Source organism: Artemia franciscana, chromosome 13 (assembly GCF_032884065.1).
Source record: "Artemia franciscana chromosome 13, ASM3288406v1, whole genome shotgun sequence".
NCBI lineage: Eukaryota > Metazoa > Arthropoda > Branchiopoda > Anostraca > Artemiidae > Artemia > Artemia franciscana.
Window position 1 is genome coordinate 27544313 of NC_088875.1, and position 24336 is coordinate 27568648.

At 34.6% G+C, this 24336-nt stretch overlaps 1 protein-coding gene across 1 annotated transcript in view; it reads left to right on the top strand.

Moving 5' to 3' along the window:
• The first annotated feature begins 5196 nt into the window (after positions 1–5196).
• The window catches only part of LOC136034753 (ATPase ASNA1 homolog), a 33460-nt gene continuing 14320 nt past the window's right edge, over positions 5197–24336 (top strand). The window contains exons 1-4 of the mRNA XM_065716133.1: positions 5197–5394; positions 12446–12593; positions 16209–16372; positions 22551–22701. Coding sequence (XP_065572205.1) covers positions 5279–5394; positions 12446–12593; positions 16209–16372; positions 22551–22701 — 579 coding nt within the window. The 5' untranslated portion in view covers positions 5197–5278. The remainder of the gene's footprint in view (positions 5395–12445; positions 12594–16208; positions 16373–22550; positions 22702–24336) is intronic.

Sequence of the window (24336 nt, forward strand, 5' to 3'; positions counted from 1 at the left end):
AATTAGCATTAATTGGATCCTTTAGACCAGGTCTCCTTAGTTACATGACCTTTTTCAAAGAAAGAACTATATGGCAAGAAAAATAGCGTTTTTTTTACATTTGTACTCTCATGACCTCCATTCCTCTTCTCTGGATTTTTGGAAGTCATATTCTTCCCCAACAAATTACAGATGAAATGAAGTTTGGCTTCTTCATTGCATTTTATCCTTTTTTTTAGGATATTTTCTTACTCAAACAAGCTTTTTAAAAGGAAAACATACGAAAATTAAATTATTTTGTGTTTAATTTTAAAAGTTTCTACCGCAGAGCAACCAACAATTTGGATTTTGCCGCCTTCACAATTCTTTTGAAATAATGTATAACACTTTATAACACTTGATATAATATTGAATAATGTATAACATGTATAACACAATGATTAAACCTCAACTAGAGTTATTTAAAAATGGAGTGGTTGAATATGGAAAATATTGGGTAGCTTATAATCATGAGAGTGAATTATGTGTAATCGTTTAAGGATACAGTCTCAAATAATAAGCCATTCTTCAATATACATCTTTGTGAATTAGCATTAATTGGATCCTTTAGACCAGGTCTCCTTAGTTACATGACCTTTTTCAAAGAAAGAACTATATGGCAAGAAAAATAGCGTTTTTTTACATTTGTACTCTCATGACCTCCATTCCTCTTCTCTGGATTTTTGGAAGTCATATTCTTCCCCAACAAATTACAGATGAAATGAAGTTTGGCTTCTTCATTGCATTTTATCCTTTTTTTTAGGATATTTTCTTACTCAAACAAGCTTTTTAAAAGGAAAACATACGAAAATTAAATTATTTTGTGTTTAATTTTAAAAGTTTCTGCCGCAGAGCGACCAACAATTTGGATTTTGCCGCCTTCACAATTCTTTTGAAATAATGCATCTGAAAAAAGCTATTTACCGAAAAACTATTTGATCATTCGAGTTAATCAGTTTATACCCATTAGCCAATCAAATCCACTTCATCAAAAGTTAGTTTAAACTCAACGGGGAAGGGGTCTATGCCCCATTCTTATCCTCCCACTTTGAATTGGTATCACGCAGTCTTAAGCGACGATGGATAAGTGGTGGATCACTGACAGTACCTTTAACTTCCTATAATGCACTGATAATCTAATAAATAGTAATATAATTTAATAAGAGTAGTCTCGTAACTGATTGCTAAAATCATAGCTACAAATATTTTTTATCTGATATTAACAAGTGTAATCATGTGAAACAAATGGATATTAGTGAATATGAGAAGTGACGAACAAATCGAAAGAATGAAGAACGGTCAAAAATCGGCTGGAGATGATGGAAACACTGCTGTATTGATGCTCACGCAAGGAAATGTCAAACTTGTTTAACCCCTTAAGAGACATCTAGGTTAAAACTCTGGTCAATCCATATTGCAATAAAAAGAAATTTCGTGCCTAAAATACTGATTGTAAGCCAGTATCTCCACTCGCTATGGTGTCATAAGTTAGCGGCAGGGCCTTAGGAATTGGTGAGGCAGTTATAATCACAATAATACTTTCACTGACAAAAGCTGTAGTGACTATAATACTGTCATCTTGCTTTCTTTTGATGTACACTGTAAGGTTTTTAAACAACGGCACAATCGCATAATATGGTGCCTCATCAAGATCTTTGCGAATACAACGAACATGATCTTTAAAGCAGTCCTTAAATATTTTGGCGTCACAACCACAGCATTCGACGGTTAGATGATTTGGACTGGTTAAAGCACCATTACGGCTCTTATCGGCACTTAAAATTCAAAGCAAATGCCAGAAAATCTGCTGTCTAAGCTAAGGGGTTTGTATAAGAATTATCTGAGCGATAGGTCGTATGAAAACAAAAGGAATGTAAAGAAAGTGGAGAAAGCATTAAAATATGAACTAAGGAGATGTGAAATGGAGGCGATGGATAAAATTGCTGAGGATCTGGAAGATGCGGCTAGACGGCATAATAGTAAAATATTATACTGGCATGTTAATAAATTGAAAGGGAGTAGCCGATCCGGACTAGTCCCAGTTAAAGATAGAAATGGGGCCACAATTAGTGATAAGGAAAAAGTTAAAGAAAGATGGGTGGAACATTTTGAGAATGTGCTAAACCGAGATACAGTTGCAGGAGAAGATATAGATGAAAATGAAAAAGTTTGTGATACCTTGGATGTGAAGGAAGATTTGTTTAGTGAGGAAGAATTAGCGACAGTACTAGAAGGATTAAAAAATAATAAGGCCCCAGGTGCTGATAGTATGATTAATGAGTTCCTTAAATATGGTGGCTCTGAGGTTAGGAATAAGCTACTGAAGATTATGAACATGATTTTTGAAAAAGGGGAAGTACCCAATGATTTTAGGAAAACCTTAATTAAACCACTGTATAAGAAAGGTGACAAGAGTGAATGTCGGAATTATCGAGGCATTAGTCTGGTCTCTGTAGGTAGCAAATTACTGAGTAATATGATACTTTTTAGACTGAGACATGCTGTAGACAAAGTTTTAAGGGAAGAACAATGCGGTTTTAGAAAAGGTAGAGGATGTGTCGACCATGTTTTCACTCTTAGGTTAATAATTGAGAAGTCCCTTCGTTGTCAAACACCTTTGGTCCTTAGTTTTATCGATTATGAGCAAGCTTTCGATTCTGTTGATAGAACAGCGTTAACAAAGGTCTTATCGTTATATGGTATACCAGAAAAATACATTAAAGTTATTTGCGCTATGTACGAGAATAATACTGCTGCGGTTAAGGTAGGAAATGAGGTTAGCAACTGGTTTTGTATTAAATCAGGAGTTAAGCAGGGTTGTGTTCTATCTTCCTTTATATGGATCATTTTGATGGACTTCGTCTTAAGGAGCACAGGAAAGGCAATTGGAGACCATGGAATCAAATGGGGAGGAAGAACGCTCCTGGACTTAGATTATGCTGATGATTTAAGCATTTTAGATGAAAGTGTGAGCAAAATGAATGGATTTTTAGAGGTTTTACGAGTTCAGGGTGCTAAAATAGGCTTGAAAATTAATGTTAAGAAGACTAAGTCACTAAGGTTAGGAATAAGTGAAGATGAACAGGTGACCTTAGGTAACGAAAAGATTGATCAGGTTGGGAGTTTCAGTTACCTTGGTAGTATTATTAGTAAAGATGGTGGGAGCAGTGAAGATGTTAAAAGTAGAATAGCTAAAGCTCAGGGTGTTTTTTCACAGTTAAAAAAAGTTTGGAAGAATAGAAAGATAAGCCTACAAACCAAGATTAGAATATTGGAAGCTACAGTGATGACAGTGGTCAAATATGGCTCTGAAGCATGGACACTCCGAAAAGCAGATGAAAATTTACTTGATGTTTTCCAGAGAAATTGCCTACGGATTGTTCTGGGTACCCGGCTGACTGACCGTATTTCAAACAGTAGGTTGTACGAAAAGTGTGGTTCAATCCCGCTTTCTGGGGCTATAATGAAAGAAAGGTTGAGATGGCTAGGCCACGTTCTACGGATGAAGGATGACAGATTACCGAAGATTGTCCTTTTTGGCCAACCGTCTGGGGCTACACGGAAAGCAGGTCGTCCTTGTCTGGGTTGGGAGGATGTCATAAATAAGGATTTAAAGGAAATGGGAACTTCCTGGGAGGGTGTAAAGAGGGAGGCTTTAAATAGATTAGGTTGGAGGAGGAGCGTGCGTAGCTGTGTTGGCCTCAGGCGGCTTGGTGCTGCAGTGAGTTATTAGTAGTAGTAGTAGTAGTAGTAAGCTAACTTCACAAGACCACAAGTACGTTATTCGGAAGAATTATAGCCGGCTGCTAAATTCTATTTCGCCTTTCCTTTCATACCACATCATAAGTATATATGCGAACAGTAGCGAAAAGTTCCTTAAAGAATTATACAGATTAAGACACTCGGAAACAGAAAAATGTTTGTGTCACAGCAATATTTTCAGTTGCTTCTTGGCATTCAGGATCTTATGCTTTCCAGAAGCCCGTCATATTACGCTAAACATTTTTCTTTGCGCCTGACCCAAGGTGGAGTCGTGAAGAGAGGTTTCTAGATTGATATTTCCAAAATTCTTTTATGGAGAGTAAAGGACTTTTCACTATTGTTCTAATATATACTTATGCTGTGCTTCAGACTGGCCGATTGACTGACAAAAGTACAGTCTCATAAAATGATTTTTTTTTCTTGTTTCCGAAGGCACTGAACACCTAACTTGGTTAAGATAAAGGAATAGTAACTCCAAATCGCAGGAAGCTTCAAAAGCAGAGCGGGGAAAATTTACACAACAGACTAAATGGGAGATGTTATAAAAGTTAGATTGAATGATAAAAATTCACAACAAGTTGGAGTAAAGTCACGTTAGGATTGTTTTCCTTATCAACTAAATGTAGAAACGTTCGATTTGACAAGTTGTTTGTCAGTCGAGTGAAAGTCATCTTTAGAATCTATTAAAAAATGTGTAATTCCCTCTTAATTTAACAAAAAATTTCCATCTGAAAGCTTAAAATTTTCGGTCATTTATGTTTACAAAATTAAAATTTATTTTAAGAAATGAGGACTTCTATCTGGATAGTCTCAAGCTCGGATGACTTTCGTGAAAAGTCAATTGCTTAATTGATTAAAGTTTTAGTGCAAAATGCAAGATTTTGCTTTTTTAAAGATTTTATTCGTAATATTATATTTTCAATTCTCTGCCGTTTAATCAAATCGTCTACAATTCCCTGTTAACCTTCTCTTTTGGCTTTCTAACTAATAACCAAACTTCACAGTTAAGCGTTGAATATGAACCACCTGACAATTTGAATCTTGTAAGGGGAAGTACGAAACCGTTGCAACTCAATACCCGGATGGACAAAATGTTCAAATTCTACAAGTTGGATCAGTTAAATCAGTGGAGAAGTAATGGATCAGATACGGGTAAAAAAAACAAAAACTCTGACAAATTTGGCGACAAACCAGGACCAGCAGAACAACCGAATTCGGTTGTTTTTTATCTACCTACAACAACAAAAATTGTGAATGTGTAATAAATTACAATGCGAGTCTAATGGACTATAATGAACATGTAAAACTACCCAATTTCAAAATGGGCGGAACTACCGCGATAGAACTACCGAATTCAACTAGTTTGGTAACGAATGGAAGCGGAGTGAATATGTCATTTGTAGATGCACAGGAAAGCACTGCGTAAACATTCATCATCATCATCAACAACATTAGTCATCACGAATTGTTTCAAAAATTTGGTTTGCTCTTCAGAGATATGGCAAGTTTAAGCAGTGAAGATTTGGAACCGTCTTTAAAAAACATTATTGACCAGGAGTCATTAAAGTGGATTTTTGTTGGAGGAAAAGGTGGTGTGGGAAAAACAACTTGTAGGTAAGACATTAATCATGGGCTAACATTGCCCACTTAACTTGAAACCGAAAAACCCAGAACAGAGAAGGGATTAGACCTTACTATGCCATTTGAAGTTCTATGCATGTAATCTGAAACCCAAGGTAAAATTCTTTATTGGCTCATTCATCTAACCCAGCCACTTTCCAAGATAGCCAGAAACCCCTCAACTAGCCTACATTTTGAGCAATATATGGTAAAACTTTAGAAACACTACCTTTTTCAATCTTATGGAGGTTAAGTTAGAAAAATGAATTTTTTAGGGATGGATCTATAGACTAAAGTATCTTCTAGGAAAATATTTTGAAGTAGCCTAACTACATCTATTACTTCTACCTGATAAGGTTTATATTAACAGACTATTCAGTTAGCTAAGAAATAAACTTTATAGTTTGAATTGCATCCTTAATCCAAACTTAACATGCATTTACATTAGAAACAAACTGGGAAAATTCTAGTTTAGTGACTTATGGCTATCTTGGAAAGGGGTTAGGTTAGGAAAATGAAACTTTCAGGGATGGGTCTACAGGCTAAAGTGTAACCTGGGAAGGTATTTTAAAATACTCACCTCCACCCCTTCTCCCTCTAGAGGGCCCTGAAATTTGCTACATGACAGGTCTATACCTAATGAAATTCTGACAAAACAACATTTCACCTTAATTTTCATTTGCCATTGGTTTTTTCTCTGCCTTTAGTTCTAAAAATGCAATTCCTGTTATTCAAGTAAAATTCTGAGCCATGCCAATGATTTTTTCAAAATTTAGGAAATGTATTTGCATATCTTTAAAACCTTATAAATTGTGATTTAGCAAAGTTGTGAAGCTGAAAACAATTTTGTTATACTTCATTCAAACAGAAGATCTATTTTTCTAGATTTTACTTTTATAACATGCATATTTTAAAGCTCATCAAAGATCAGGACCCTCTAGAGAGAGAGGCAATAGAGGTAGGTACTTTAAAATACCTTCCCAGGACATATTTTAGCATTTAGACCCATCCCTGAAAGTTTCATTTTCCTGACCTAACCCCTTTCTGAGATAGCAAAAGTCACTAAACTAGAATTTTGCTTCAATTGCAAATTCAGATTTAAGCACTTTTTGAGCTCTTCAAAATAAGGAATTTTCAATTAGAGTATGACTTATTGCTTATTTTCTACAAAATAATACTATGGAAAAGTTGGCACTAAGAAAACCTAGTATTATTTTACAGAAAATGAGCAATAAGTCATACTCTAATTGAAAATTTGTCATTTGGACAAGCCCAAAAAGTGCTTAAATCTGAATTTCCAGTAGAAGCATATTTGTAAAGAGCATAAAAAAGCATTGAGTGGTATATTCACTTTATATGAAAGCCAGTTATACTGTTTGCTATAAATTTACCTTCACAGCATATACACATTAAGGGGGAAGGGTAAAGTTCGAACTTACTTATATAGTCAAAATTGCTTTCTGAATCCAAACTTGACATTCATTTGCCTCAGAAATGAACTTTACCCCCACCTCCCAAATGTGCAAACATAAATCTACCCTGAATTGGTATATATAGGGGTGGGGTAAAGTTCATTTTCAACACAAATATATGTTAAATTTGGATTTAGGATGCAATTTTGACTATGTTGGTAAGTTTATTTCTTAGCTAGGCTAACTGAATAGTCTGTTAATATAAACATCACCCCTCTACCTCTAGAGGGCACTGACCTTTAAAAATCTTTGTTATAAAAGTGAAACTTTGCAAAATAGATCTTTTGCTTGAAGGAAGTACAAGAAAAGTATTTTCAGATTTAGCAATTTACTCAAACCCAAACTTATGAGGTTTCAAAGATCTGCCAATACATTTCTTAAATTTAGAAAAAAAAAGATACATTGATATGGCTTAAATTCTGCTCAAATAACAGGAATTACATTTTCAAACTAAAACTAGAGGAATAGAAACTGAAAATTAAGCTGAACTACTGTTTTGTCAAAATTCCAATAGGTAAAGACCAGTCAAGTAGGCAAACTTCCAAGACTTGGAAATCAGAAGGGTTAACATACTAGCTTGGCAATACCTTCCCAGAGGGTTTTTTTGGCCCTGGATTCATTACTGAAGGTTTCATTTTCCTAACCTAACCCCTTTCCAAGATAACAAAAAGTGGCTTGCCCTGATAAATTTATTTATTGTCCATTCAAAAAACAGTACAAGACCTTAAACATAGTAAATAAAAAAAGGAACAAAAACCTAGGTACTATAGAAATACACAAAGAAACTGAATGACAAATTAACACAAAACTGACATGACACAAATGCATTTCTTGTTCATGGTCTTAAATTGAGCTGAAATTTTGCATATTTATAATAATCTGAGTGCAGCTGTATTTTGTCACTCATGGAAAAGATATTCCAAAATGGAGACATAGCTAGAAAATGAGGTATAACCAAGGCATTGTATAGCCAGACTTGAATCTGCTGGTATTTTTTTTGTGACAGAATGCCATAAGCTTTTCTCACCTTTTCTCCAAAAGGATTTATCTGTAGAGAACCTGTAAAAACAATATTGGACCCAACAGCCATTCCTAAATAAACAATAGAATTGTATAAAACAACATCATCATCATCAAATTTGACAACATAGTTCTATGAATTTAGTCAACCCCAGTTTGCCCCCTTCAAAAATCTTGTCAAAATTAAAATAAGCCTGCATAATTCAAGCATTCACAGAAATGGGTAAGTTTTTTCTTGTATATTTGCCTTGTGGCTTGTGAGTTATTGCAGCTGTGTTTCTCCCAATAAAGGGTGTAGAATTAGTGTTCAATATATAGTTATAGCATAGTATAAGATCAAAACTCAGGAGGAACTAAACAGTTTTTCTGTCAAGTGGAGCATCAGAACAACTGTCTTTTAGCTAAATGTTTATATTATTTTAAACTTTAGTTTTTTGCTCTTTTTCTCCTTTATGTACCTTTATGGTACTATATGTCTAATTTTCAGTTTCCCACTGCCATTTTCACTTGATTTGGAAAAATTGGCTCCAACTTTCCCCCACCCCCTCCCTAGGATTTTAACAAAATTACACATTGATGTTAAGCAAATAATAGTGGTACTAATAGATTCCATGGTATTTCCAATATCATGGTTGATTTTATGACCATGTATCCTACCCTTAATTGTCCTAGGTACATCTCTAGGAATGTATATAGCCAATATATATATATATATATATATATATATATATATATATATATATATATGATAAAAACTAAAAGAAAACAAGACAATTGAGATATTTATTTTATAATATGCATGATGTTTTTATTATTATGCTATATGTTCAATACTACAATTGATCATAAAAAAATTAAGTTTTGTTAAGTTCAAACAGCAGAAACCCACTTAAACAAATAACTAATGACATATCAGTAGGTTTAATCAAAAGAAAATGATATAATGCATTATCAGAAAAGTTACCATAATATTTAGAAAGAGCATAAAATAATAAATTTAATGTTGCTTCTTTTATTTTGGGCTTTATATGGCCCACTATATAGTTACCAATTACTAAATATTTAGGCTCCCTAATGCAGTTTTAGGAATTAAACAAATAAGTTTTACAAATAGATTTCAGACCTTTTCAATATACTCTTCAAATTTGTCTCTGGACTTAAGTTACACCAAAAATTTGACAAATGTTGGATTGATTTTGGTACTGATCTTGTCAATGAGCACATATAAAAAACAATAGAAATTTTTAAATTAACTTAGTATGTTTTAAAATATCTTTTCTTATATCGCCACTAATGGTTGCTTTACTGCTCTTTAACAATCTCACCCTCCCCCTCCCCCTAATAGAGACATGTATAACCCAAATAATGTATATACAATAGCTCTTTTTATATTTAGTGGTAAGATCTTACTGTTTTCTGCTCAGATTATTGTTTGTGCTTCATCATAGTGCAACAATCTAATAGCTCACTGGTCTTTGCTAAAATCAAACATTTCTGCCAAATAGATTATCAAAGAGAGAATTTTGATGGCAATCTCATCAAGGTCCTTAGACCACTGATCAAAGTAGAATGAAGAATTATGTTTAGAAAAGAAAAAGCCTAAGCAGCAATGTCCTCAGGTTTTTTGTAAAAAGAAAAGAAAAAAAGATGTGAGACCTTAACACATTGATTTGTCTAATGCCCTAAGTTGATCTTGAGATATTGCTGAGACATGTTATTGAGAACCAGTATGTATATGGTGCCTTTTGATTTAGTTTTAAACCAATATAAACTTTCAGTGAAATTCGCTGTTCTTAGAAAGTTTGACTACTGCCCATAGCATTAGTAATAGTAGTTTGAACGGTAGCAGAAATAATGCTATGAGCAATATGAATAGTATTAGTGGTAGCAGTAGTATTATTAGTTGTATGCAGTTCTTTACCCCCTCCTCATGCTGTAGTTTTTGTAGTGGTAGTTTTCGTAGCAGTAGTGGTAGTAACTGTTGTAATAGTAGACCTAGTAGCTGTAGTTGCAGCCTACCAGTTGTAGAAGTAGTATGTAAATTTTGCAATTTGCCTAGTTAATTATCCCCCTTAACATGCCCTGAAAGTTTTAACCTAATATTGTAGACCATATGTGGGATATTATTGATATGCCCTTTTGACAATGTGAATGTATAGAGTTTGCTTTAATTTAGTTAAACATCCCCCTAAACATGTCATTAAAAGCCTCATCTTCCTGTCTTTAGCATCTGTAGTAGTAATTGTAGCAGTAGTAGTAGTAGTAACAGTATGCACAGAGTGCCTCCTGGTTCCTTCAAAATCCCTCCCAACATGCCCTGAAAGTTTCAGCTTAATATTCCAAACACTTCATGAGGGATTGCTCATACACTTATTGGGCAACCTAAATGCAGATAGTGTGTCGTGATTTATTTCAAAATCCCCTAAATATTACCTGAAAGTTTAACCTTAACACCCTTACCCTCAGTAGAAGTAGTAGTCATATCATTTATAATGGTAGCAATAGTGGCAATATGCATATAGTGCCTTTTGAATAGTTCAGTATCCTACTTGACATGCCCTAAAAGCTTCAACTTGATACTCTGATCTACTCCTTGAAAATCTTTTTGCACATAGTTTGTTTTGATTAGTTTGAAACTACCCCTACACGTTCCCTGAAAGTGCATCTTATTACCATTAACCTCATTTGTTGCAGTAATTGTAGTAATATTATCTGCAAATTACCTTTTGAAGTTAGTTTAAAATCCACCTCATTATAGCCTGAAAGCTTCAACTTAATGATCTAAGCTGTTCCTGAGATATTGCTGGTACTCCCTTTGGAAATCTGTATCCTCATGGTGTGTCTTGATTTAGTTTAACATCCCCCTAGACATTCCCTGAAAGCTACATCTTAACACCCTTAGCTTCATTAGTAGCACTAATAATAGTAGCATTGGTAGTAGTATCCACATAAAACCTTTTTTTCTTTTCAATATTCCCCTCAACACATGCTGAAAGATTCAACTTATTTTCCATAAACAGATCCTGGGCCATTGCTTATACATCCTTTTGACAACCTGCATACACATAGTGATTGTTTTAGGAATGCAGAATTTTTACTCCCTTGTGGAGGTTTACATGGTTATCTGTCTTCCTCTATTGATTTGTGAAATTAGCAAAATCTTTAGGTGTCTAATTTTGTTTTTATTTATTCTTGTTAGAAGTATATATATATTGCTGTAGTTTTTATTCAAACATTTAGCTTATAGCCCCAACTATTCTAAATTTGATTACTGCAGGAAATTCGTCGATCTCTAGGGTGTCACAATTAATCATGCATTGTATACGGATTTTGGACAAATAAATGTGAGCAAAATTGCTGTATTATTATTGGCTGACTGATCAGACTGTGGCCACAAAGACCCATTGTCTTCAAAAATTTCAGTATTTGAACTGAATTATATTTGTTATGTCACTTCTTCTAAAATACTGGTATCTACAAAATAGAAATGAATTACAGGGGAAAGAAGGTTAATTTGAAGGACACAGTCCGATTTTTGATACTATTGTTATTTTGAATCATACTTTAGAAACTGCATAGTAAGAGTGGTTTGGAAATTGCTTATGAGGCTGTATTGTCCTGATCAGGAAGATAATTACTTAAGGAATTTAGTTTTTTGTTCTGATTTTAAGGCATAGCTTTACAAATGAATTAAGCAGTTTTTCCATAATATGACTATGGAATTGGTAATGGTAACTCTGATTTCCTTGGGAACAGCCCTACAGAAGAGTGGCATTATAGAAAAAAAATACTGAGAAAGACCTTATCTTCAGCAAAATTTTCCATTAGTCAACTCAATTTAAACATTGTTAAGAGGCACTTGAAAAATACAACTGATGAATAATATTTTGAAAATCAGCAATTTGGCAAGAGCCACGTACTTATGCAAGGAATGCAAACACTTGGTTTTTGATCAGATAGACTTATGGCCAAAGAATTATAAGCAAATTTTGGGGGTCATGTTGGTTTTTATTGGAGCCCTGTCTCCTTGTTTTAAAGGCAATGTTTCAAGGAAACAAAGTCGGCTTTGGATATTGTGTTTTTAAAGATTTTTGTAGCCTGGTTCAGTTGAGCTGGGTTGAAAATTAGTGGGTGCACTGAGTTGGTAAGTGAATGTGGACTATAGAAAAATAAACATCCAGCCGTATTAAACAAATAAAACATACAGGATATAATCTACAAACTGAAATTACAGAATATATGTTGGCTATACCTTGATCAAAGTTATTCTAAATTTTCCATCTTAATCTTTTGCCTTTCAAGGTCTCTATCTGTATTGATAGTGCCTTAAAAATAGTCTCCACTAACAAAATAAATCCTTTAGTAAAGTAGGATAACCATTCACTATTTGGGAATGGTCACTGTTTTGGACTAGATGTGACCAATTTAGAATAACTTACTTAAAATTAATTTGCCTAGTATTAAAATATTTTGATTTGTTATGAGACTTGTTGGTAATTTTTTTTTATTATCCTTCCTACTTTGCTAATCTTAGATTTTCTGTTTTTTAACAGTTGTAGCCTAGCTATTCAGCTTGCTAAAGTTAGAGAGTCGGTTTTGATTATTTCAACAGATCCTGCTCACAATATCTCTGATGCATTTGGCCAGAAGTTCAGCAAAGTCCCAATTAAAGTCAAAGGCTTCACTAACCTTTCTGCAATGGTAAGTGGAAAACACGATTACTGTTGAAATACACTGGTTCCAAAATTTGAACAGTTAAGTTTTAAGAATTTGAACAATTAAAGCAGTTCCATTTTAACACCAATTTAGTGGTGAACAACTAATTAATCCACTAAAAATTGCTATTTGAGGTAAAAGCAACAAACATAACTCATGTCAGGTGATTGCAATTTGGGAAAGTAATTTTCTGGAGATCTAGCAGTAACTCTTTACTAGCTGTAATTTTGTCATTTAAGGAAATGGGCAAATGAATATATATTAGGAAAAATCAATAGAAAAGATCAGTCTCAGTCTTTGAAAAACAAAAAAATTATGTAATTTTCATAGCAATATTAGACAAATCAGTCGGTAAAAATGACTAGTCAGTCGGTTAAACAATTACACCCCCTCCCCAAACATTATGGCTAGTAATGCCTTTGAACAACAGCAGACTAAGTCCATGGGAAGCAAATGCTTATACTTCTTATTCCCAGCCTGTTATCTCTGTACGCTTCCATCATAGGGTAAACAGTTCCCACTAATTCTATACTTTCGAACTATTTTCTTTAACCTTTGTCTTTAACCTGCTATGATATGTCGCCCCCAAGAACGCACAAAAAAAGGAAAAACACACACAATAGAATATTCTACATCATACATTCTGCCCATATTTTGGAATACCCGTAGAGTATTTCGAAACTCCTTCTTTTCTTCATTATTCTTATTTGTCCTGCTCTTTATTTGACTGCTCAATTTTGCATCTGGTGGGAATTCTCCATTGGGGAGTTTGCCTAGCACCATTTAAAATGTCAATCTTTACCCTCTCCAATAAAGTTCTAATTTCCTATGAAACTTCTTCCTGTTACCTTTTGCCAGAAGGTCTGGGGTGACCTTCTCCCCAAGATTTTTCTGGGCGCCCTCATTCCATTTTTTCTTCTTTTTTTGCTCTATTTTTAAAATAAACTTGTAAATTTGGTTAAGTATAGCTGCCCTTGTGACAATTCCTCTCCTTCCTAATGATTTTGCTCTAGATCCGGCTTCGCCATTTGCCGCCCCATTTGGGGACGACTGTAATTTTGTTTGCCCCTGGCAGATGGCCAAAAAGTGCAATTTTCAGCAATCTGTTATCCTTTGTCCATAAATCATGGACTATCCATCGTAAACCTTTCTTTCAATATTACCCTAGAAAATAGAATCAAGCTATAAATTTTGTATAGTTTATTGTTTGATATACCCTCTGTCAAACGAGTGATTAAAATTATCCATAGCCAGTCTCTTTGGAAAACATGTAACATATCTTTCTAAGCCTTTTGAAGAACACACAACTCAGAACCAGACTTAATCATTATCATTAAGATGGCTTTCAAATGGATAATATTAGTTCTCAAACTTTTCTTCTTGTTGTTCCAAACTTTTTTTCAATTTTGTTATTCTCTTTTTTTTACATCATGACTGCATCCACCATCTTTGCTAATATTACTACCCTGACAAATGAAGGTATCCACTTGGATGATTTTCTTGTTAGCAAGCATCATTTTTTCAAACTCAATTTATTATTTAGCGACTCCTTGACACGATACCAAAAAATATTGCTACTCAGTGGTATCATTTTGGTGCATCAATAATCTGAAAGTATTGATACTTTTGGTGCAGTAGTATAACCCATGGTCTAATATGTCCAGTTTTTCTATGTGAGCCTCCTACTCTTTGCATATATTAATTTTCTTGGATTAACTTGTACATAAGTAATTAAAGAATGGCGGAGAAGTGGAACTCAAATTCAACGTTGAGTTGCTTCTTCAATTGTCCAAAATTCAGTTGTGTCATTTACTAGCACCATAGCAAAACTGTTTTAGCCATAGTACGAAGTAGCCACACTTCAGAGATGATAATTTAACTAAACAATGCCTTGCAAACGGTCTTGAAATTAACGTAGCCAGGAATCGAGTCTTCCTTAGACATGGTATTATTTTTGGATTCATTTGCTGCAGTGATACCACCTTTTGGCATGCCATACTAATTTACTTGATACGCCTCACCAGTTACTACATACTGATAAGCCATGCCAAGGTCTGCTACACCACAGCACATGTAACCACACTGGCAAGTTTGCCATCCTGCGGGATGATCCATCACTTAGCTTTGTCTCACCTGGTGCACACCATTCTCGAAATGAAGTAACCTGTTGAGACTGCCAACGTGGGTATCTGAAAAACTGGTAAAAGTAACACTTTTGGCTTTTATACTAAATAGATTGAAAAAATAAGCCTAAATTAATGCAATTTTCTGTTTATTATTGCAGAAAGGGGTCAGTCTCGAGAAATTCATCATTATTATGCTGCACAGTGTATTGTAATAGTACGTACTTTTAGATTGTCACATCCAGTTCTTCTAAGAATATATTCATCTATTTTAAATTAACCATCAAGATGCTTTTTCATTTCTAAAAGATTTTTGGTGGATCTAAAAGATCTTTTTTTCAAGGTATTTGACAAAAATTAGCCTAATGCTTTTTAGGCTGTCGAAATGGAAAAATGCTGAATGGAATTGACTATGAGACCCAGGATTTACCTTTAAATTGAAACTTCACTGGCTGATCAACTTTAAACTATTTCGTAATCATTGAATATTTGCAATGTCAGCCATTTTTCAATTCATTGAGAAGGGACACAAAAGAAAACAGAAATTATTTCTTCACAATGGATCTCCTATTTGGCTTCTCATCCAAAGCTGCATGCCTAAAATTATCCTTGGACCATTTTTATGAGGCTGGTGTCTCTTACTATTTTTATTATTTTCAATGCCTCTGTGTCATTCCTGGTTACTTATCGCTGGTGCCTTAAATATCTAAGGTCCGACATTGTTTGGATTTGTTTGCCCTCTGATTGGTTTTTGAGTTGAGTGGAGACACCTACTGCTTTTACTATTATATTTTTTCGTCTTCCCTTCAGCTTCTATCCTTAATTTTAATACTTCTCATGTGCAGAAGTTATCTATCAACTGCTTTGGTTTGGTGGAGAATGAGGCCAACTGACCCTAAGATTGTTTGGGGTAAAAAAGGTGACATCAGAAAAACCCTGAGAATTCTTGAAAGAAATGAATTTCTCTATGTGCGTTTGAATGGGACTTCTTGTTTTTACCCCTTTATGGGAAAAAATCTTCAAAGAGCTAATCTTTTTAAGGGTTTACTCCTTTTATCTCTTATTAATTCATAAATTAATTGTAAGAACCACAACTACAATTCGCTTAGGATTTTTTTTTTGTCTTATTTATTACAACTTATGTTAAAAAGGCCCAATTGCTTGCAATTATTCGATCAGTCAGATGGAATAATAAATAAAAATTATTCCTTGTAATGCCTTTACACAGGGGAAGGTAAGAATGAGATTTTAGTCATATCTGAAACTTCTCAAATGAATATCATCCCTTTAGAAAATCGGTATAATTGGATTGAAAATGTGGTTTGTCGAATATCAGTCCGTTCAAAAGGATTCTACGACTCCATCTCCAACCCGGAGAGGTTTATACATTTATTTACTGCCCCTATAGTTTTTTAGCTTTGACTTCTACTCTATAGCTCGGACGTTAATATTGTATACCTGAAATGTTTCTTCCTAGGAAATAGACCCAAATTCAGGGTTTACTGAGCTTCCAGATGAATATTTTGAAAGTGCTGAAGGAAATGAAGCCGATTTTTGGAGAGCTAACCGAGGTATGATGCAGGAGCTTGTTAATGCGGTTCCAGGGATTGATGAGGCTATGACATATGTTGAAGTAATGAGGTATGATTTCATTGTCAATCTTTTTATTTCATTTTTCACGAGCATAAAGGGACAGCAAAGTTTCGGTAAATAGACAATCCTTTTGGGGATAAGATATACTGAATGGACAGGATTGCCATTTGCACTTCCGCCTTTTCTTCTTTTGTTTGTCTTTTATCGTTTTTTTGCCGTGTTTTGTGCTTAGGTTTACCAAAGCAGTGTTCTTAAAATATGGATAGGGGGCTCACTTGACTAGAAAATTAAGATTATGGTCACCCGTTTTAGTAACTAATTTGAAAAGGCGTTTTCCAAAAACGTTTGAAATGCGATTTGTATTTTGGACAGTGTGTTTTTTTCTCATGCCAACAATAATATAAAAAAAGAACACAATGCTATTAAAGGTTTACAAATAAGAGCAGACCTACCACTCCCTCCAACCCTCTAAAAAGCCAGTTTAATTTGTGCTTTACTGAAAACCATATGTATTTCGAACAGTATGTTTTGATTTTTCAAAACCTTGACAAAAAACAAGAAAATTACAATGTTATAGGACTAAGATTACAGCAACGAAAAAGTATATCTGAGAATAATTACATTCGTGACTGCCAATTAAATTTTTTCGTTTTGAAAGCACACTTTTTGTCAAAACTAACTTTTATTTTCTTTAACTCAAATTTACTGGAAATTGATTCCCAGATGGAAGACCAAACTTTCGTTTAAGAACTTATTTTTTATCATGCTTATTTAAATGATATTCTCTGTCCAGATCTTGGAGTACCGATTTTTTTTGTTGTTGTTATAAATGATGATGTTATAAATACAAAATTCAGAATTACTAAGAGCGATATTTAGGAGGAGTATCTATCTTCCAGTTAGTTATGATGTGGATGCAATTATATTGTAGAATCTAGGATGCGAATTGGAGAGGAATTTTCCCAGAACAGTTAAATATGATACTGGAGAATTTAGAATTTTGCAATGTAAAGGACGGTTGAAACAATTTCTCGGAAAATGGTTTCGGAAGTAGCACAGAATGTTTTAGGGAGGGAAGTTGGAAAAGGAGCTAGGAATACTAGCGAAATGTTTGAAGCTTGGTAGCAACGAGAAGGGATTTGCACTGGAAGTTCGTGAGTGATAGATCTTTTAGAAATAAGAGGGATATAATAGAAATAGGGAAGGTATTAATGAAGGAGACGTGAAATGGAAGATATGAATAAAGCTGGCAAGGATATAGAAAATTTTGTCTGACGGCTTGATAATAAGACATTGTTTTGGGATGTTAAGGAATTGAAAGGACTTAGTCCAAACTTCTCCAAGTTAAATATAAGTTGGTAGTTTCGATTAGTGATGAGGAAGGTGTTAAAGAGAAATGGCAGAACTTTTTGAGACTGAGTTAAACTTTGATTCAGCTATAGAAAAAAAACAAAAAAAGTTTTTACAACTTAAAAGTGAGAGAAGATTTATTTTCTTAATACGAGTTAGAGACAATACTAAAGGATTGAAGAACAATTAAGTGTCGTCTGCTGTTAGTGCGGTAATTAAGCTATTGAAATATGGCAGTTGCAAAATGAGGGATAAATTACTGAAGATTATGATTTTCGACAAGGGGCAAGTACTTACCGAGTTTCGGAAACTTCAATTAAAGCTATTTCTAAGAAATATGACAAGACTGACTAGGGTAATTACAGAGGCATCAACTTGATTTATATAGAAAACAAATTACTTGGAATAATAATTTTTATTTGACTAAGGGAAGAAAATCATGGCTTTAGAAACAGGAGAGGATGAGTCAACCAAATTTTCACTCCTAGATAACTCCCTGTACTTATTCACGTTGCATGCCCTTCACTCATTTTGGTGTTTCAGACCAGGTGGCGTGTTTGGTTCGAGGAAGGTTAAGAAAAGTTAAGTTGCTTAGACTGGAAATATATGGGGGTGAAGAGGAGATTTTAGACAACGAACAAATGGATAGCTTTTCTTGCCTGGGTAGTATTGTTAGTAAAGATGGCGGATGCAATGAAAGTGTAAAACCTAAAGTAGCTAAGGAGCAGGGTATATTTTTGATATTGAAGATAAGTTTTGAAGGATAGAAAGATGACTGAGCAGCTGAGATTTGAATATTGGAAGCTATGATAATGGTAGTGGTGAAGTATGGCTCTGAAGTGTGGGTGCTTTGACAAGCTGGGTACTAAATGTTTTCTAGAGGAATTGTCTAAGAATAGTTTTATGTGCTTGTTTTACTATGTATCAAATAATAATTTGTACGAAAAATGGGGTTCAATCACTCTTTCTACGGCTATAATGAGAGAAACGTTTAGATTGCTAGGCCCCGTCTTACAAATGAAGGGTAATTGATTGCTGAAGGTTGTGCTTTTTTTTGTAATCCATCTGGGATCAAAAGAAAGGTAGGCTGTTCCTGAATATTGTGGGGAAAAGTCATAATGGAGGATTTGAAGAGAATTTTAACTTTACAGACGGGGGGGGGGGGGGGGGGGGGTAAAGAGTAAAGTTTTAAATATATTGGGCGAATGAGGAGGCTGCGTTAAATTCAAGTGACTTTCTGCTCCAGTGGGTGGTTTTCTAACAGTAGTTAAATATAAATGGGACTAAAATAGGTTTCCCTAGTATCTTAAATACTAGAAATCTTCTATGGCAAAGCTTTGTTCAAAGAAATCTCTCATTTAAAAGCTTTTGAATTATAACTTAAATTCGTTTTTGATGTTTAAACCACCACCACCACCCCTGACATATATTTGGAGGGGTACAAGGTTCTTCAGTGAGAATTGTCATTCTCAAAGTATCAGACAGAATTTAAAAAGGAATTGGGCTAAATAAATATTACTTTACTTCCAAACAATGGAAAATTTTCTAGTTGTTTTCTATATCCTTTGCCACAAGATTATCATTGTTTATAACAGTCTCAAAATGATCTGCTAATCTCTTAAACACTTTTTTTATCATTAAAGAATGGCCATTCCGATCTTCAGCTGGAACAAATCATCTTGTTAGTTTCTTAACATTCCAGTATATTCTTTTACTATTATGTAAAGCATCTCTAAGGTCATCCCCAATTTTATTCATTTTTTCCACTTTATATCTCTAACTCAAACTTTAACATCTCTTCTACTTTCCGTACTTAGCTCTTATTCTCGTAAGATCTATCATTCAAAAACCTCTTATTAAAATTACATCTCTTCTCTACTCAGATTGAAGCCCTATCAGTGATGTTCCTACCTGATTTTCTAACCTCCCTTTGTAAAACATTTTGGCAACTTTGTAAACTATTCTTCTATAAACGTTCTACCCTGCCCAAATTCTAAGCCTCTTCAGTTCCAAATCCAACTGTTCTTCTTGTAGAATGCTCTTCTGATATTTTCATTCTAGAGTCAGTCAACGTCATAACTACCGGGAGAGTAACTTTCGTTTCTGTTTTTCAGCTTTGATTAACTTTCAATACTACTGAACAGGGGTCTCTAATTTAGCATTAATAACAGTACCTTTGTATATCCTGCTCTAGCGTTTCTCCAAGTCTAGGTCATGACCCGTGACATGGTTATTCAAAAATCTTTCTGGTTCGAAATTTTTTTTTATGAAGTCATAATTTGTTTACATTAGTTAAACAGTAGTAATTGGGGCATTTTGGCTATTTGTACTATTTCATGCTGCTCTGTCGCCTCCGTACTTTGTGCTTCTGACGTTGATGTGTTGCGATTGCCATGTATGCCTCTTCCCAAGTGTTATCTATGTTTATCGTCTGGTTTTTTGCTTTTTCAGCATTGAAAAAAAAAAAAAAACTAATTTGTTTTGGAAAAAACAAAGGATAAACAAATTACTTTATTTAATGAAGTTTTAAATCAAGATATTTGTTAACTTTTAATTGTTTATGTTTTGTTACATAATTACTTTGAGGCTTTTGTGCATGAGAGCAAACTAATAACTTGATTTGTTTTAGAAAAAGGATTTGTTTTGTAGTTAAGTTTTTTTTTTGTTTGTTTTTTTTTGTGTGTGTAAAGGCGGATTGCCAAGAATTTTAAAGCTTAGTCTCTGGGCACAGTAAAAAAAAAGTCTGGGGAATGCTGCCCTGGTGCCATTTATCAATTTTGTCCGTCTTCTAGTAATGACAACGCAACATGCCTACCCCTCCCTGGCGGCGTCTATGGTTATTGCCTCATTTTTCTGCACTGGGGATAACAGGAAAAAACAAAGTATATTTCATGTACTAAAGTTTGACCTGAATATAATGGTTAATTTTTATGGCACTTGATATTAACCAAGTGATATATAGCAATCGCAAATTCTGTCGGTCCCGGTTTTGCTACTGTAGGCTTTTCCAGGTAAGCTAGGACGATGAAATTTGGCAGGCGTATCAGGGACCGGACCAGATTAAATTAGAAATACTCTTTTTCCCGATTTGACCATCTGGAGGGGGGAGTGGGGGCCGGTTAATTTGGAAAAAATAGAAAAAATGAAGTATTTTTAACTTATGAACGTTTGATCAGATCTTAATGAATTTTGATATTTACAAGGACATCGTGACTCAGAGCTCTTATTTTAAATCCTGACCGGCATTAAGCCTCTGATTTTCCTTTTAAATCAATCTATTGATTTTTAGAATTTTGTTAGAGCTCATACCATATGAGTTCTTGGCTCTTAGCTCTTCTTGCCTCGTCACAAGTGCCTTATTAGCTCTTAGCTCTTATTTAATTATTTACGTTTTTTTTGTTACCATAATTTGAGTACCATTTTAATTTATATGGCGATCTTATGGCCAAATACCATATTGATTGTAACTAGATTATTGCACTCACAAATTTATAGCAGTCTTTTATCATTGCTATTTTTCTTAGCGACAGCAAATCCGCCTAAGCTAAGGTACCGGCTATCTAATGCGTCCTGGACAATAACATCTCCAAATAAAAATGACTTGTTCTACCTGAGATCTTGTCTATTTGTTCCTGTAGTTGCATACAAAATTAATCAGTCGACTCTGCCATGATATATATCACCGTGACTGGTTATTTTGTCGTTAATATATAGTCATGTACGGGGGTACGCGCCGCTGCACGATTGACGGACACTACTAGCTCAACACTCTCCGACCTGAACAAGACCTGGAAGCTTTCTGATTCGTCATGGGTCGGACTATTGGCCTATATACCTCATCCTTCCTGCCTTAAGAAGTAAATTGTTATATGTTCTAATTTCATGTTTTTTAAACCTAAGTCTCTGAAACTTCCAACAATTATACTTCAAAGCGTCTTGATTCGTCTATTTCGTCTTAATTCATCTGTGGTATCGGGTAGCTATGATAGATGTCCTTCAACGTCATAACGTTCTAGGTCGGTTCTATTTTAGTCAAACCGTTGAGAATGTTATGGCCTCAAGAGAAGCAACGGGTCACAAAATCTTTTTGATGAGAGCTAACAGCTAATGTCCCATTTTGTTTTGTCGGGAATTCAGGACTTGCATGATCTCTGTTTGGGAGGGAAAGGTGATGGGTGACAAAAACATAACCATCAGGGTGGTTGTTGTTGAATCAGCAGCATGGAAAAGTGGTTGTTGAATCTCAAACCTATTTTAGTGAAAAATAGAGTAACATTCCTGTTTATGATTATATAGAGTCCAGGATTGATTTAATCTCAGTGAGGGATGGGGAAGGGGGGGTTCAAATTTCTCGTCGTAAGTAATTCTACCTGAAGAGAACGTCAGATCCCAGACAAAGTTGCAGAAACTAAGGGCTCATGTTTTTTTTTTGTATACAAATGATCTGCTGTCTGTGGAAGGGAGAGGGGTGTCAAAATTTCTTTTTGTAAGGCTGTTACTAGACGGACCGTTAAAATTCTTTCAACAAAACCTGGCTAGTAGGTGTAATTGTGGTATGAGGTGACTAGATGTTGTACCTCTGTAAGGGGAGGCCTATATTCTTCTCACCGACATCCATCAGAATGTTGGTATGCCTCTGGGATTGGATATTCACAGATAGACATGGTAAGTTTTGTTGCTCCACTCGGTCCTGGATACTAGAGTACTACTTCATACTGCTATTTATTTCTTCACTGATATCAATGTATTACTCTAAAAAAAGTGCTGTTTTTCTTTTATAAAGTGTTCCAAAAAAGTACTATTGAAAGCATAATTTTATTGTTTTTTTTTTCTAATGCTATAATTGTCAAATTTCAAGTTGAGTTATCACTTGCAGACTAATTGAGGGATATCAATTTACTGTCGTTGTATTTGATACTGCTCCTACAGGACACACGCTTCGTCTTTTATCTTTTCCCAAGCTAATGGAAAAGGGCCTTGGCAAGATTATAGGAATCAAATCCAGGATCGCACCTTTTCTAAATCAAGTATGCCTTTTTATTTTATAAGCAGTCCTTCTTTAGCTTCATTTTAAATCCATAAAAAGTGCTTAGTAATCATATTATAATTTTCTATCATTTAGGTCTTTGACTATTATATAACTTTTTTAGGTCTTTGACTATTAATTCCTATTGGAAGGACACGTTTTATTATTTGTTTTTTTTTAGCTTAAGTGTATATTCTCTTTGAAAGGTGTAATTTTAAAAGAAGCATACAGCATTGTCCTTTTTGGCTAACCGTCTGGGGCAGCACGGAAAGCAGGTCGTCCTTGTCTGGGCTGGGAGGATGTCATAACTAAAGATTTAAAGGAAATGGGAACTTCCTGGGAGGGTGTAAAGAGGGAGGCTTTAAATAGATTAGGTTGAAGGAGGAGCTTGCGTAGCTGTGTTGGCCTCAGGCGGCTTGGTGCTGCAGTGAGTTGTTATTATTATTAGTAGTAGTAGTATACAGCTATAAGCTGCATCAAAATGACAAGATATTTACATCGTTGGATCAACCAGTTTCAGATCTATCTATTCTTTGAGCCAGATATATAGCTCCTGACTGTTTCTTAGAGAATGGTCTAAACTAGCATAAAGAATAAAAAAACTGCCTTTTTAATGATTTGCTACAACTTTCAGTTGGAAAAAAAATTACAGAGCTGATTTAAAAATGAGAGAGAGAGAGATATCTATTAAACCAAAAAACAACATCGCTATTGTCAGCAACCCCAAGAAAAGCCACCCTGAGATGCAATATGGTAGATGGATAAAATGGCATCTTAGCTATCGAATGATAGCCAAATTGCCATCTTACGCTGAACCATTAGGACATTAGGACTGCAGAAAAATAATATATGGAGAAATTGCATAGGAAGCATTGACCGTAACTCTGTCTCACTCTCCCCCCTAAAAAACTTTTGATTTTAACTCTTAAGATCGATATACTACCCAGCAAAGCATAAAATTTTATCTAAATTTTCAAATTTCATTTTTCTCAATCTGCAGTTGTTAAAGAGTCAATCGACCTCATTTAGTCTGACTTATCTAGGATCTTCAATGCATGGTATCAAAGCAACATGTGCGTTAGTGGTAGGTGGCGTGATTATACGGTAATTGTCAGAGGTTAGTGGCTGATTATGGCGTATTATCCCTGTGAAATATGCGATTTTTCGACTGCTCTACGGCTGTAACTTGCACTTAAAGATCAAGGTACTTACATCTCTGGATTCGTTAGTTTTAGCTCTATTCATTCAACAAAAATTATGATTTAGATTGACGTCTTCTAAGCGAATGATATAAGAATGCTTTAAAAAATTATGAAGATTTCTATTTTCAGACGTTTTTGACACATTTTGCTACGTATTTTTCACTGTAAAATGCAATGCAAAGCAAATATCAAAATATAATTTGGTAAGTGGGTGAAGCTAAAATTCGACTATCGAATGATAGCGTAAATTGCTGATCTACGTTGAAGCATCAAAACTAAAGGACCGCAGAGAAATTATCTACCAAAAACTGTCACAGGGAATGCAAATCTTGAGAAATGCTTTTTCAGAATCCTTAATTTTACTTCTTGATGAATCTACGACTAAGAAAAAAAGTAAAATTTAAAACAGTGTCGAAAGTCATTGGAAGTTTCGA